We start from the raw sequence: 12,304 nt of genomic DNA, 5'->3' as shown, positions 1-12,304 counted from the left end.
TCTCGAAGTTTCGGGTAGACAGCGCTTGCAAAGAGCGATGATCCATGGCGCAGTCCTACGTTATGCGTACTCCTGGTATCGCCCTGACGACTTGCGGGTAAACTCCTTTCCTCTCGATATCTGCGGCGTATCATTAACGCCCCGCATTTCGGACAGTTGGTTGCAGCCATCACTGCCATCCCCGCATTCGTTTCTCCACACCGATTCTAGCCGTCGGACGATGACTCCCTGCATGATGCACGTCGCTGCATTCGTCTTCCCATCTGCTCATCTTTCTCCCGGATGCAAAATAGTCGCAATAGTGCGACTGCGGTACAAGTCGATTGTGAACTAGTTTAAAGTTGCACTCTATTTGTATGCGCAATTTGCGTACTCCCGCCTAATAGCGTTCCCAATAGGGTTTAACTCAAACCTTCACCGCCGAATCTTCTCTGGAACCTCGCTTGCGCACTGCCAATTCGAAGTTTTCGCGGTTCTCGCAAAGCGACCGAGCAACGCGAACGCATCACACGGTGCACGGCCAACTGACTTCGAGTGTGAATCTCTTCGGAAGCGATGATTCCACGACTTTTCTCTCTGCCACTCCTCGGCGCGGCGACTGCTACCGCCGTGCGGAGTAGCATGCCCCTGACGTGCATGCGGACTCTGAGCACGAGGGCTGAGTTCGTCCACGCGGCGGCCGCGATATCGAAGGTCTCACGGGCGTCGACTGCGATGACGACTCTCCGCTCGAAGCTATTACCGTTTCTGAATGCACCGTGCGCAGCGCGCGCGGCGGGTATTCCTGCACGACGGATTACAGTATCACAGCAACTGCGCACGTTCGCCACATCGTCACCTCTGCGCAACGCCGTGAACACACCCGAAAAGGCTGAAGTTGACCACCGCGAGTTGGCATGGGATGAGTTCCTGAAATATCGGAGCTACCGCCGCGTCTTCCAGATCGTATGTGCGGGTGTAACCGGCATGCTCGGGTTGATTGTTGGATGGGGATATGTCAACGCGATAGAAATCGATCCCACGCAGCCGATCTTGGGAGTTGATCCGATGATCTTCCTCGGTGGTATCTTGTTCCTGTTCGCCGGATTCTGTGCGCTGCTGGGGCCGTCGTTGGCAAACATCGTGTTCAAGTACGTGTTCCTGCGATCAAAGAAGGAGCCTTTCCGAGTAGTAAGTTTCCGATTCCTCTTGACGGCTACGACAGTGAAATATGCTTACGATGATCACAGAAAGAGGACCTGTTCTTGGAGCACATCAAGTCAAACCGCGTCGACCCGTCCTACCAGTCCTTCGCAAACCCGGTCCCCGACTACTACGGCGAGAAAATCACATCTCTCCACGGCTACCGGCGGTGGCTGCGCAATTGTGCCGCCTACCGAAAGAAACGCGACGAGTTCTTGAAGCTGTAAACTCATATCTTGCAGTGACGATGCTGTAATGTCTGTGGGATGCGAGCAAAGAGAGTGAGATCTTGTCGAGCTTTCGCTGTGTGCATTGCAGATGCAACCGCCAACCACATCTGTAACTTACTCCGAGGTTTTCTTTGTAGATCGTAAATACTAAGTAATTGTAACTATCAACTCAAGGCTACTTAGCAAGCTACGGTAGCCACCGTGGTGTACCGGACGCAGAGGCCGTTGGGACCGGAGTGCCACCGGTGCGGCGTCAATAAATTTTCGAAGTGCCATCTTGTGTGACCCACGGCAGGCATCGTCATCCAGTCGTAACCGCACAGTGTGCTAACGGGGCACACGACATGTATAGACACAGGCCGAGCACCAGTGAATAAGAGGCGCATTGCACGCAGTGGTTGATTTTTGAGAAAGGAGCAGATAGTGGCAGACACAGAGCGACTGCGGTATAGGTCTAGACCCCGACAGTCAGCAGCACACGACCTTGTTGGTGGCCAATCTATCCCTACACGAGGAGAAAATACGGACATGTTGGTGTCACGATATTGCCGTACTTTGCGATGTACAGGAATATCGAGGGCGGCAGCAGCGGCGAGGGGGAGTCCGAGCAACCACCGGAGATTGCTGAACTCGACAGCGAACGAGACAGACGACACCGACGCGCTATTAACCGAGTTCCTACGACGCGATAACCCAACTTTACGACGGCCGTCGTCGCCGCTTTTCCCGAGCCGGGTGGGTGAGCATGACCCGTTACGGTCGAGCATACTCGACGACTACGACACATTCAAGAATGAGCACGGGGACATGCCACGGTCGTCTAGTCGGCGGGAAGTTGACAAATTTTTCCAGTCAAGCCATCCGAACCGTGGTCTTGGATCACAGCCGGAGAGTGAGGACGGGATACCAAACACACGGACGAGCGACGACGAGATTATCATTCTCGACCACATCAAGCTCGCGCGGTCACAGTTACGCATGCAGCAGCGGAATCGCAAGAACGTGGTACAGGCAGACGACGTAGTGTTGGAGCCGGAGGTCATCAACAAAAATGCGTCGGAGTTACTGGTCAAACGGCAGTCGCTCGGTCTTGAGGATTTGATGGCATCAATCGATCTAATCCAGCCGCGGGCGAATCTGGTGTCAAAGGCCAGATATACACAACTACAGACCACACTCAGCAAATCATTTAAGAAGGACCAGCTTGTTCAGTATTGCCGTCTGCATGTCTCGGATACCGACGACCGCTACGACGACCTGGTCGACGCGGTACGGAAGAAGGAATTTACGATTCATTTCATTCTCCAGCAGATCTGGGGCATTAAAGTGTCCGCCGACGTCACCAAGGACTTGTTGACGCAGAAGGACTTCGTGCTGAACGAGCAGCGTGACATGGTTCTGCTGCTTGCATCTGACGCCGAGATCTTGCGGGATACTGCCAAGAAGGGCGTGGACTTGCGCGTTGGGTCGAAGAAGAACGCGATTGAAATTACCGGTCCGCAGGATCTGGTAGAGCATACGATCGTGAAGCTTGAGCATATTCTCGCCAATGTGGTAGAGTCTACTACGCCGCTTGGGTTTATGAACTACAGAGCCGACCTGAAAATTAGCGATATCCCGGTTGCAACAATTTCGCGGCTGAGTCAGACGTGCGTCGAGATCAAGGACCGGTCAGATATCCGGATTTCGGCGTTGCGGGAGCGGAGAATGGATATCGCGCGGCGTTTAATTATCTCTTCGTTGAAGCTATACCCACAGGAGAAGGAGACATTGTTTTACCAAGAAATATCACCGGTTGAGATGCGTACATCTTTTTACCCAATGTATCTGGAGAACAGCATGCCGTGGGATCTGCGAAACCGCCAGTGGCAGCGCTGGCGAACGGTGTCGACCAAGAAATACGGAGGTCCCGCGGCGACAATGAGCGATTTCATACTCGAATACCCGATCCTGATCGCGAGTGAGACCGAGAAGTTGCTGTCTCGAGGATTCAGAAACATGAATCCGGCGACGGACTTTGGATACAGAGAGCGGCTGACGGGGTTCGAGTCGGACCAGCAGGCAAACAGTGTCGTTGCCAACGCAATTGGAAAATTGCTTCACAGTATTGTTGACCGGGACGGACTGGGCAAAGACTCGAACGGCGGCACCGCGATCACGGATTTCGATCTACGGGATCCGACCGTGCATGGCAGCAAGGCTGAAGCGGCCGACGTCGTGACGCTAGAGAGGCTGAGAGCCTCGGAGAGCGGACCGAATGAGCTGCTAAATGTGTTCAAGTCCTTGGACAGCATTGTGAAAGAGGAGAAGAAACGGAAAGCATTGGACGAGGAGGACGAGATGGTCGCGATGGGCAACACGTTTACTGCTGAGGACAGGACTGTGGATAACGATGTTGCGGCGAAGCCGAGCGCCAAGCCAGAGTACACAGTCGTGTAAGTGTGGGGTGTGATTTAGATTATGATGCACATGCTAACATAATGATGCAGGTTCGGGAGTGCATTGCACCAAGAACAACAGGAACAAGCACGACCTGCAACGAGCGAGACGTCACAGAGGACGGTGCCGAAGGAACACTACATGTTTCTGGCTCAGTAAGCGAAAATCGAGGACTGCCTTGGTTGCTTGAAGCTGACGTGATTTAGCACACCCGTGATGACGCGCTTCATCGACACGTTCGGCACGGCACCAGAGAACGAAGCGGTGGAGCAAGAGATGCAGCCACGACTTGGCCAGCAGCTCACGCTGATCCCAAACGAGGGCAGCGCTGGCATGGCAGCGCGGCACTACTACGTACTAAAATTCGCCGCGTCGCCATACGCACATCCGCAATGCTTTGCGCAGTATGCGGCAGTTGACATTGTGATCCCGGCCGACGCGGTGTGGCAGCCGCGCAAGGAGGAGGCGCAGGTGCAAGTGCGCGAGGAAGAGCATGCTGTGGATGCGTTTCTCCCGGCGCAGGGCATGGATATCCGATTTCGGCGACGAGTGCTGGGCCAGGTGTTAGCAGAGCAGCACGGCGTGCAGGCATTTTTGGAGGAACTGAAGATCCAGCTGCGGCAGTCGCGGACAGTTAAGATTCCGCCAACGATGGAGGTACAGCTGGGCGATGGCGGCGAGACTGTGACGTACCTGTTCCGCACGTTCGAGCAGCACACTGAGCTGCGGTACCGGCGGGGGGACCATATCCTGACGTACGACGTGGTAGAAGGGGGTATTCTGGACGGCCGCCGCGTGGAGTCTACGATGATGCTGGACCCGGCGCGCGCGGGCGCCGAGAGCAAGGAGCATGACGAGGAGGAGCTGCAGCAGCTGGTGCGCGCTGCGGTGGAGGTTGCGGCAGGCGCGAGCTTGCTGAGCCAGGTGTAGAGTGGGCAAGGTTGCTGGCGTTGTGTAGTACAGCACATGTTGGTTTAATCAATGTGCATATTAGGGCGCGTGGGAGGTGACGGGAAATTGAGTGGCACGTGAACGTCAAGGTAGAAGCCACGGTGGGAGCACTTCATGTGCTGCCACATGCGCCAGACGCGTTCGTAACGCGGCGGTCGGCGTATTGTACGCCACGGAAGGTTTGGTGTTGACAGCGCAGAAGTGACGTGCGACGGGTGTTAAACAGCACTCGGTAAACAGGAGAGAGACAGTGTGAAGGGTGTGCGCCACAGCACGGCATCCAACTGGCAGTGGCTGGGGCGCGTGGAAGCCTGGAAGCCTGCACCGCTGCGCCACGCTCAGCCGCCGCCGACGCGGCCGCGTTTCAGTCTCTCGTCGCCGCTGCCGTCGTCGCGCTGCAGTGTCACCCTTTCCCGCTGCTGCTGCGCGCACAGAAATTGCTGCGCTTTCCATTACTCGGAGACTCTGGTTGGCTTGGTCTTCTTGCCGTGCTCTTCCTCGCACTTCCTCACGTTCGCAATCGGCTTCGCATTCACATCTACGCCGTGGCCGCGTTCCCCCCAGGCCTCCTCACCCCCTCGTCCGCCGCCGCTGGTCCCACGCGCTGCCCATGTCGCTGTTCTCCTCCCTCCACCGCTGACCCCCACCCACTCATCCAATGGCCGACTACCGCCGCCGCCGCCGTCGCCGCAGCCGACCCATCATCGGCCTCGTGCTCGTCCTCCTCGCCTCCCTCTTTTGCCTCCGCTCTGTTATCCGTCCGACTTCCCTACCCACCGTCGTCATTCACACCCCCGATCTGCGGCGGCATCTGCGCTACGCGCCGGCAGACGTCCCCGACGTCGAGTCCTTCATTGCCGCGCCCCCCATCGCAGCCGACGACCATGGCCGCCAGACCTCCGCAGCGTCCTCGCGCGTACGCAAGGTCGCGCTCGCAAAGACGCGTGCATTGCGCCGCAGGTTCCCCGCGCCGGAGTACGTCGACTTCATGTTTGAGTGCAAGTCCGGGTCAACAGAGCCCACGGAGGTGTTTCTCAATTTCGTCCGTCTCAAGTACCACGTGCTTGAAGTCCGCGCCAACAGTGAGCGCTTCGAAGTCACGTATAACCCCACCATCATGGCCATGCCGTCATCCGCACACTACCCCTTCCTCATCGTCTCGCGCTTTCGCTCTGACGGACTAGAGCAAAAATGTGTCATCTGCGAGGCCAAGTATGCGGACGAGGTCACCCGGGACGGCTACGGCTTTGAGCACACAGAGAAGACTATCACATGCGCGACGAACCCTATCGTGCTCGAAGTACCTCTAACTCCAGCGCGTGACTGCTTGGAGCGCGAGTACATGTCTTCCATTCCGGGCTACCATGACCCGCGTATCTTCTGGTCTCAGACAGGCGCGCCGCTCATGATCATGAACCAACAATCCCGCTACGGCTGCTTTGGCCTCTGGGTCATCGATCTCCGCTCCGTGTACCCCTCGCTGCGATACCGCGTCAACCGCGCGCTGCTCAACCAGTATCCTACCGTCATGGAGCTCACGCGACTCCAGAACCGAGGGCCGATTGAAAAGAACTACATGATTTTTTTCGACCTGGAGTCCGGCATCCCCTACGTACAGTACGAGCTGTCGCCGCAGGGCCGACATTTTTCGCGACTGATCGGCAATGGCCTGGCGTCGTACAACATGACGAATCCCCTTGAAATCGCGTGCCTACCGGACATCCCGTCCGCCGTCTGGCACCAGGCTACCAACGCTCTCATGGTCGTGCTCTGTAATTATGGCGACTGCGAGCCCACCGCCGACAACACAGTGTATATCTCCTTCCTACACAACAAGGTTCAGCATGAAGACACGCTCAAGGTCGAATATTCGCGCTACCTCGCGGTCTGGAAGGCCGTCGCGCCCTTCGAAATGATCGGCTTTGCTTCCCGGCCCCTGCGCTTCGAAAACGAGGATGAGCTCGAAAACGCCTACGACGTCGAAGGCAAGTTTTTGTACACCGTCAGCATCGCCTGGGAGAGGCACGAGAACAGGTTCGAAGGCTATCTCAACGAAAACATCCTCATTAGTCTCGGCATCGGCGATCACGCCAACGGCGCAGTGATCTTACCTGCGCGAGACCTCTTTGCTTGTATGAACCGGTGTAATACGGATATGTAATGTTTATCGTCTTTGCTCCTGCACATCTAGGCATTTGTTTTGTACATAGCGTCAATATGATTAGATTTTCACAGTAGCTGCCATGCATATATGTACAGTATTATAGTTAATTCACATGCTCACGTCCCGCGCGAGACAAAGTGTGGCGTTCGTGCCGCCAAAGCCGGAACTATTTGACATCGCGTACGCGACGTCGTGCTTCTGCGCCATGTTCGGTACGTAATTGCAGGTGAACTCTTCCGCAGGCTCGCCGAGGTTGTCGAGGTTGATCGTCGGGGGCAGAACCCCATCCCGCATCGCGAGGATCGCGAAAATCGTCTCAACGGCGCCCGCCGCGCCGAGTAAGTGTCCGATCGCACCTTTGGTACTGGAGATGTTGATTTCGCTTGCGTTCAGCTTTTTGAAGTTATTCCACTCCGCCGTGGTCACATCGTCAACACCCTCGAGCATCAGCCGCCTGATCGCGCGATTCTCTGCTGCATCGCCTTGCTGCGTCGATGTGGCATGCGCGTTGATGTAATCAATATCACAGGGCCGTATGCCCGCTTGTCGCAATGCGTTTTTCATGGATAACAAAATTCCGTCCCCTGAACTCGGAGGCGCGGTGATATGGTGCGCGTCCCCGGAAAGTCCATACCCACGGATTTCGCCGTATATCTTTGCGCCGCGATCGAGCGCGTGCTGCAACTCCTCAAGCACAACCGCGCCTGCGCCCTCGCCCATAACGAAACCATTGCGATCTTTATCAAACGGTCGCGACGCGGCGGCGGGATTGTCGTTAAAATCCGCTGATAAACTTTTCGCCCTCGCAAACCCTGCCAGGGCGTATGGCGAGATGCACGCCTCGGCGCCGCCCGCGACCATGACGTCCGCGTCGCCGAATTTGATAAAACGCGACGCGTCGCCAATGGCGTGGAGGCCGGTCGTGCACGCAGTTGTAACGGCGTGGTTCGGGCCCTTGAAGCCGTATTTCATTGAGACGTAGCCGACGCCCATGTTGAGGAGCATACGAGGGACCATTAACGGGGAGACCTTACGGTAACCCTGTTGGCGGGTTAGTTGTGCGAATTCGGGAAGGAAGAAGGGGAACGTACGTCTTTTTCGAAGGAGAGTATGCTTTGGTATGTATCGTAAAGGTTACCGATGCCGGTGCCGATACATACGCCCTACTTGAATCAGCGCTGCCTTGCACGCATTGCCGGTGGAATATGGACGTACCGTCCTCTCCTTCGCAGTCTCGGTGTCTGCGACGTATTCCGCGTCTCGCAATGCCTGCTCCGCCACCGCCATAGCATACTGTGCATACTGCCCCATCCGTCGCTCCTCCTATACCACCAGCATCAGCACACCATCCCAAATCAGTGCGTAGCTCGGAACAGGAAGAGAGAACTCACACCCGGTGCAATCCAATCCCGCGAATTCCACTCCCCAGCCGCGTAACCTGACTCGCTTGTAGGCACAAATCCGGCGACTTTACTCGGCACGGTCGCGTATTTCGGCTCTTCGCTCTCGCGTGTGAGCGTAGACACGATGGCGGATTCACCAGCTAGTAAGCGCGTCCACGTGCGGTTTACGCCTTGAGATCCGCCGTCAGCATTCAGCAGCGCTGACTGGAAGTAGCAAAGTGAAAACGTACCGACGCCTAGAGGAGTGATTAGACCAATGCCAGTTACCACGACCCGTCGCGACATTGTGTGGTGAAGATAATGTGTGTCTGAGTGCACTCGGCTCTTCTCCCCGCAGTTCGACTCTTATGAACATCCCGCGCCGCGCCGGCTACGCGGGGTTAGGTTACACTCTTCCGATAGAGCCAGATGGCGCGGACAGGACGTCTTTAAGAGAAAAATGGTTGCATAATGATTTACTCTGATAGACCTTTAAAAATGGAGAGGCTTGTCATAATAGCCATCGTTACATGAATTCGGCGGAGGCTGGTGGTTGCTCCAACGACATATTCCTACAGTCGGCCAACGTAACTCGGCCCGACGGCCACAGACGCCGCGATTTGTAACGCAGCAGTACGCAAACTGCTGTACTAACGTATTTTCTCGAACAACCAGAGCAGTAAAACTAAATCAATGCAGTACGCAAATTTAATAATACGCAGTTCTATTTTGCAGTCACAAGTCTACATGAAGGATGTGTGGTGGTCATTAGATGCGTGATCATTCAGCATGTGAAAAAAATGAAATTGCGACACACCCCTTCACCGCCACTGCTTTATTTCATAAACGGCAAGTTGTTTTGAACCTATGTTTCGGATTAGTTTCGCTTGCAGTTTGGCAATAGACAGTTCTTCATTTCAAGTCCAGAAATATATTTAGAAACTGAGCGAGCGTAGTAGCGTGGTAAGGGGAGAGTGCAGACTGGAGTAACGGCGCTGCAACCAGATTGACTGCCATAGTCACGCTCTAGCTACATACATCCGATTAACAGCACAAGAGCTGATATACAGACTAAACTGTCATCAGTCACAGTGGAACCTATATACGTGACATCGCAAGTTCACGCCTAAGTTGTTCTGAAGACTAACTATGCTCAGCCCCTGGCTAGCACTGATGAAATTGACGCTTCCCCCTGAGTTGAAGTTATGATGACCGAGAACGTCTGCGAACATCAAACTGCCATAACACCGCCACAAAAACTCCTAAAGCAGGACTCAAATATAGATCTCAAGGTTAGAGCAATGCGGACAAGTATGGAAACTAAGCGCTAGAGCGGCTTGGAGATGCTTGCGTACAACTGGCAAACTGGCGGACGCGATGGAGTGGCAGGCAGTAACTTCACCCGTCAACGAAGTGTGTTACTCATGCAGAAGGCAACCTATTTAGCCCTATACCGCAAGTCATGCACGCAATTACTTAATTAACTGCGCACGCGACATGCAGTGCTAGAACCTTCTAGGGCAAACTAGTTGTTTCTGGTAGTCATGTCTCTGATTATTTGTTACCTCGGTGACGACGACTCTACGTCATATTCGTCATCGACAAATCATCATTCCCATGATCGCGAATCTTCTAGGTACTCCTCGGTGCTCCATCAGAATATCTATAAATGTCGCACCGCCCCCTCTTGACTGAAGAGTCTTTCTCTCATCATTTCTTCTTCTCTTCACAGGATCACATCCTCACTTGAGCTAACAGTGACGAATACTATTACTACTATTCAATCTACGCCGACTTTGAATACTTCTCATCCACACAACATGTCTTCCGCATACAGATATACCGACTCCCCGTTTGAATTCTTCAACGTGATTAATGACTTTGCGCGTCAATACAACGCAGCATATGCTGCGCGCAATGCAGATGCCGCTGCTGGCGCATCGTCCACGTCCTCTTCAGCTGGTGGAGCTTCAACATCTCCTTCCGCTTCCAGCCCCAGGCCACATTGCGGCGGTCAATCCTGTTGTGCCCGTACTGGGACTTCTAGCACTCCCGTCGTGACAGCGTCGGTTACAAAGTCCACGGATAGGATCGCCTTTGCGCCGCCGGTGGATGTATTCGACGTTGACGACTATTTGGTTGTGCATGTATCCCTCCCGGGCGTAACTCAAGAGGACGTCTCAGTCGACTATGAGCCACGCACATACGAGATCGTCGTTTCAGGGACCGTTCGACGGCCCGGCGTCTACGCAAACGACAGCATCGTCCAGAAATCGCTCCGAGTTGGCGAACGACGTGTCGGCAAATTCGAGCGCCGTGTGAGGATTTCACCGAGCTTGAAGATCGACGCGGATAGCATCTCCGCCAAGCTTGCCGCTGGAATTTTGCAGGTCTCGATCCCAAAGATCCCGGTGCAGCCGAAGCGGAAGATCTTGATTGAGACCGTCGCAAATCCTGGCGACGATTGGATCGATGCTGCTGAGGACGCAGATGCATCGTCGTCTTCCACGAGTGCTGCGACGTCGGCGACTGAGGTACAGGCTGAGAAGCTCGATTAAGTAATTCTGGGTATTCGACGAGATCTTCTAATCTGAATTTGTTCACGGCGTCGCCGTGAGTTTGTGACGGCGACGAGCAGACTCGCTAGTAATAGTGGACTGCATTTGCCGCCGTCAGACGCGGTGTTACGTTAGGTTTATTTATTGTTTTAACATGCACCGGGATACTATGTCGAAGGGTTATTTATGTATCTTTATGATGTATTTTGATGTATTATACGCTATAATTCAAATATACGAGATTGGTCCACATTTACGTGGGCCGAAAACATATGCATCTCGCTACGCCCCTGTTTGCATCCCATCAATCATGCATAAATTCGGGTATTAGGGTATTACGTGTTCCAAAACGTAATCACCATCAACGTATGGTACGACAATAATATGGTATCCAAAAATATGAATGACCATAATGTATGACTATCCGTCATCCATGTCAAAGTCTCTCGACACAATCTGCTGTCATATCGAGAAGCTGATGCAACATGAAAGTTGTTGTGCCAGAAGAATTCTATGTCAGGAATGTACTTTGTAGTTCCGGCGGCGTGGCTTTGAGGCGCGAAGGTATGGCCTTGTTGAAGCCATGATGTAGGCGTATGGCTTCGTCACAGGTGACAGCGTCGAGCACGATCAAATGTAGAGCGAGGCGAGACAATGCGGCAATAGAGTACTCTACAGTAGAGTTAGCATACGTTCTCACGAAAAGGGAGGAATGTGTCCTACAACAGGAGTAATAGCATACGCAAACGCGTTAGGTCGCATTGTCGTCTAGGTGTGAGACAGGCCGATGTGAAACGGGCCGGGCGGAGACGAGCTGCTCCAGTTTGTCATGGCGCACGCTGTCCGGTAAGTGCCAGTGTGGTCTAGTGCACAAAGGTACACGATAGAAGATAGCAGCGGATCTGGAAGCGTGGAAACTGTGATGTGGAGTTGTGGAGCTGAGAAATGATGGTGGTAAGAAAATATAGAGAATCAGGTTATCGTGGAATAGTTCGTTGCGTCTGAAAGGGTAAGTTGCATATTCGAATACTGACAGGTCACAGAACTGCGTACATACACTGTCGCGGCAGCGACCCCACCCGCTCATTTGAGCGGCGAAATACGGCACCACTTTTGTGCTGCAGTGTGATCGTAACTCAGCGACATTGGATTCTCTCGCTCCGGATTGCACGCGTTGCAGCACGACGCAAACTGCCAATGCGTGAAACGCGTAAATACGCGTCAGGTCTGTGTAATAAATAGGCTCTAGAATGCGACAGAATGAGAGCCTGAAGTTTGGTGCTTGATGCATCCGTGAGTCTTGCACGTCACGCCAGCGATGCTTGGACACGACACTTACCGCTACTTTTAATATTCCATACGCAAAGTTCCAGTAATTCTGACACTCATTATAAATTA

General features: G+C 54.0%; 5 protein-coding genes across 5 annotated transcripts; 4 read left to right on the top strand and 1 right to left on the bottom strand.

Moving 5' to 3' along the window:
• Window positions 1-714: 714 nt before the first annotated feature.
• Window positions 715-1,409, top strand: V1518DRAFT_369042 (mitochondrial import protein Pam17-domain-containing protein; the record flags this gene model as incomplete). Its single annotated transcript, XM_066901257.1, has 2 exons — window positions 715-1,170; window positions 1,230-1,409. 2 exons carry the CDS (start codon window positions 715-717, stop codon window positions 1,407-1,409), a joined length of 636 nt encoding a protein of 211 aa, XP_066761768.1.
• Window positions 1,410-1,686: 277 nt separating this feature from the next.
• Window positions 1,687-5,065, top strand: V1518DRAFT_408376 (mitochondrial inner-membrane-bound regulator-domain-containing protein). Its single transcript, XM_066902111.1, has 3 exons — window positions 1,687-3,847; window positions 3,902-4,006; window positions 4,058-5,065. Exons 1-3 carry the CDS (start codon window positions 1,941-1,943, stop codon window positions 4,779-4,781), a joined length of 2,736 nt encoding a protein of 911 aa, XP_066761767.1. The 5' UTR covers window positions 1,687-1,940; the 3' UTR covers window positions 4,782-5,065.
• A 33-nt stretch (window positions 5,066-5,098) lies between these two features.
• V1518DRAFT_408373 (uncharacterized protein) lies at window positions 5,099-7,109 on the top strand. The gene has a single exon (XM_066902110.1). The coding sequence runs from the start codon at window positions 5,461-5,463 to the stop codon at window positions 6,961-6,963; it is 1,503 nt and encodes a 500-aa protein (XP_066761766.1). The 5' UTR covers window positions 5,099-5,460; the 3' UTR covers window positions 6,964-7,109.
• Window positions 6,914-8,741, bottom strand: V1518DRAFT_408371 (thiolase-like protein). The gene is made up of 5 exons (XM_066902109.1): window positions 8,600-8,741; window positions 8,358-8,539; window positions 8,182-8,289; window positions 8,058-8,129; window positions 6,914-8,007 (listed from the first exon to the last, which is right to left on the bottom strand). Exons 1-5 carry the CDS (start codon window positions 8,652-8,654, stop codon window positions 7,075-7,077), a joined length of 1,350 nt encoding a protein of 449 aa, XP_066761765.1. The 5' UTR covers window positions 8,655-8,741; the 3' UTR covers window positions 6,914-7,074.
• Window positions 8,742-9,948: 1,207 nt separating this feature from the next.
• On the top strand, window positions 9,949-11,179 carry V1518DRAFT_408367 (HSP20-like chaperone). The gene has a single exon (XM_066902108.1). The coding sequence runs from the start codon at window positions 10,169-10,171 to the stop codon at window positions 10,904-10,906; it is 738 nt and encodes a 245-aa protein (XP_066761764.1). The 5' UTR covers window positions 9,949-10,168; the 3' UTR covers window positions 10,907-11,179.
• Window positions 11,180-12,304: the final 1,125 nt, after the last annotated feature.

Source organism: Limtongia smithiae, assembly GCF_038497785.1.
Source record: "Limtongia smithiae strain NRRL Y-17922 unplaced genomic scaffold V1518scaffold_1, whole genome shotgun sequence".
NCBI classification, from domain to species: Eukaryota; Fungi; Ascomycota; class Lipomycetes; order Lipomycetales; family Lipomycetaceae; genus Limtongia; species Limtongia smithiae.
Note: the sequence above shows the minus strand (reverse complement) of the source record. Positions and strands in the feature narration are given on the sequence as shown.

What these genes read in the sequence shown, in the direction of transcription:
- V1518DRAFT_408376 (XM_066902111.1), top strand. Translation starts at nt 1,941, where the DNA reads ATGTTGGTGTCACGATATTGCCGTACTTTGCGATGTACAGGAATATCG. An exon ending in AAGCCAGAGTACACAGTCGT is followed by an intron (nt 3,848 to 3,901) that starts GTAAGTGTGGGG and finishes ATAATGATGCAG; the next exon opens with GTTCGGGAGTGCATTGCACC. An exon ending in CACTACATGTTTCTGGCTCA is followed by an intron (nt 4,007 to 4,057) that starts GTAAGCGAAAAT and finishes GACGTGATTTAG; the next exon opens with CACACCCGTGATGACGCGCT.
- V1518DRAFT_408373 (XM_066902110.1), top strand. Translation starts at nt 5,461, where the DNA reads ATGGCCGACTACCGCCGCCGCCGCCGTCGCCGCAGCCGACCCATCATC.
- V1518DRAFT_408371 (XM_066902109.1), bottom strand. Translation starts at nt 8,654, where the DNA reads ATGTCGCGACGGGTCGTGGTAACTGGCATTGGTCTAATCACTCCTCTA. An exon ending in AATCACTCCTCTAGGCGTCG is followed by an intron (nt 8,540 to 8,599) that starts GTACGTTTTCAC and finishes GCGGATCTCAAG; the next exon opens with GCGTAAACCGCACGTGGACG. An exon ending in TACTCTCCTTCGAAAAAGAC is followed by an intron (nt 8,008 to 8,057) that starts GTACGTTCCCCT and finishes ACCCGCCAACAG; the next exon opens with GGTTACCGTAAGGTCTCCCC.
- V1518DRAFT_408367 (XM_066902108.1), top strand. Translation starts at nt 10,169, where the DNA reads ATGTCTTCCGCATACAGATATACCGACTCCCCGTTTGAATTCTTCAAC.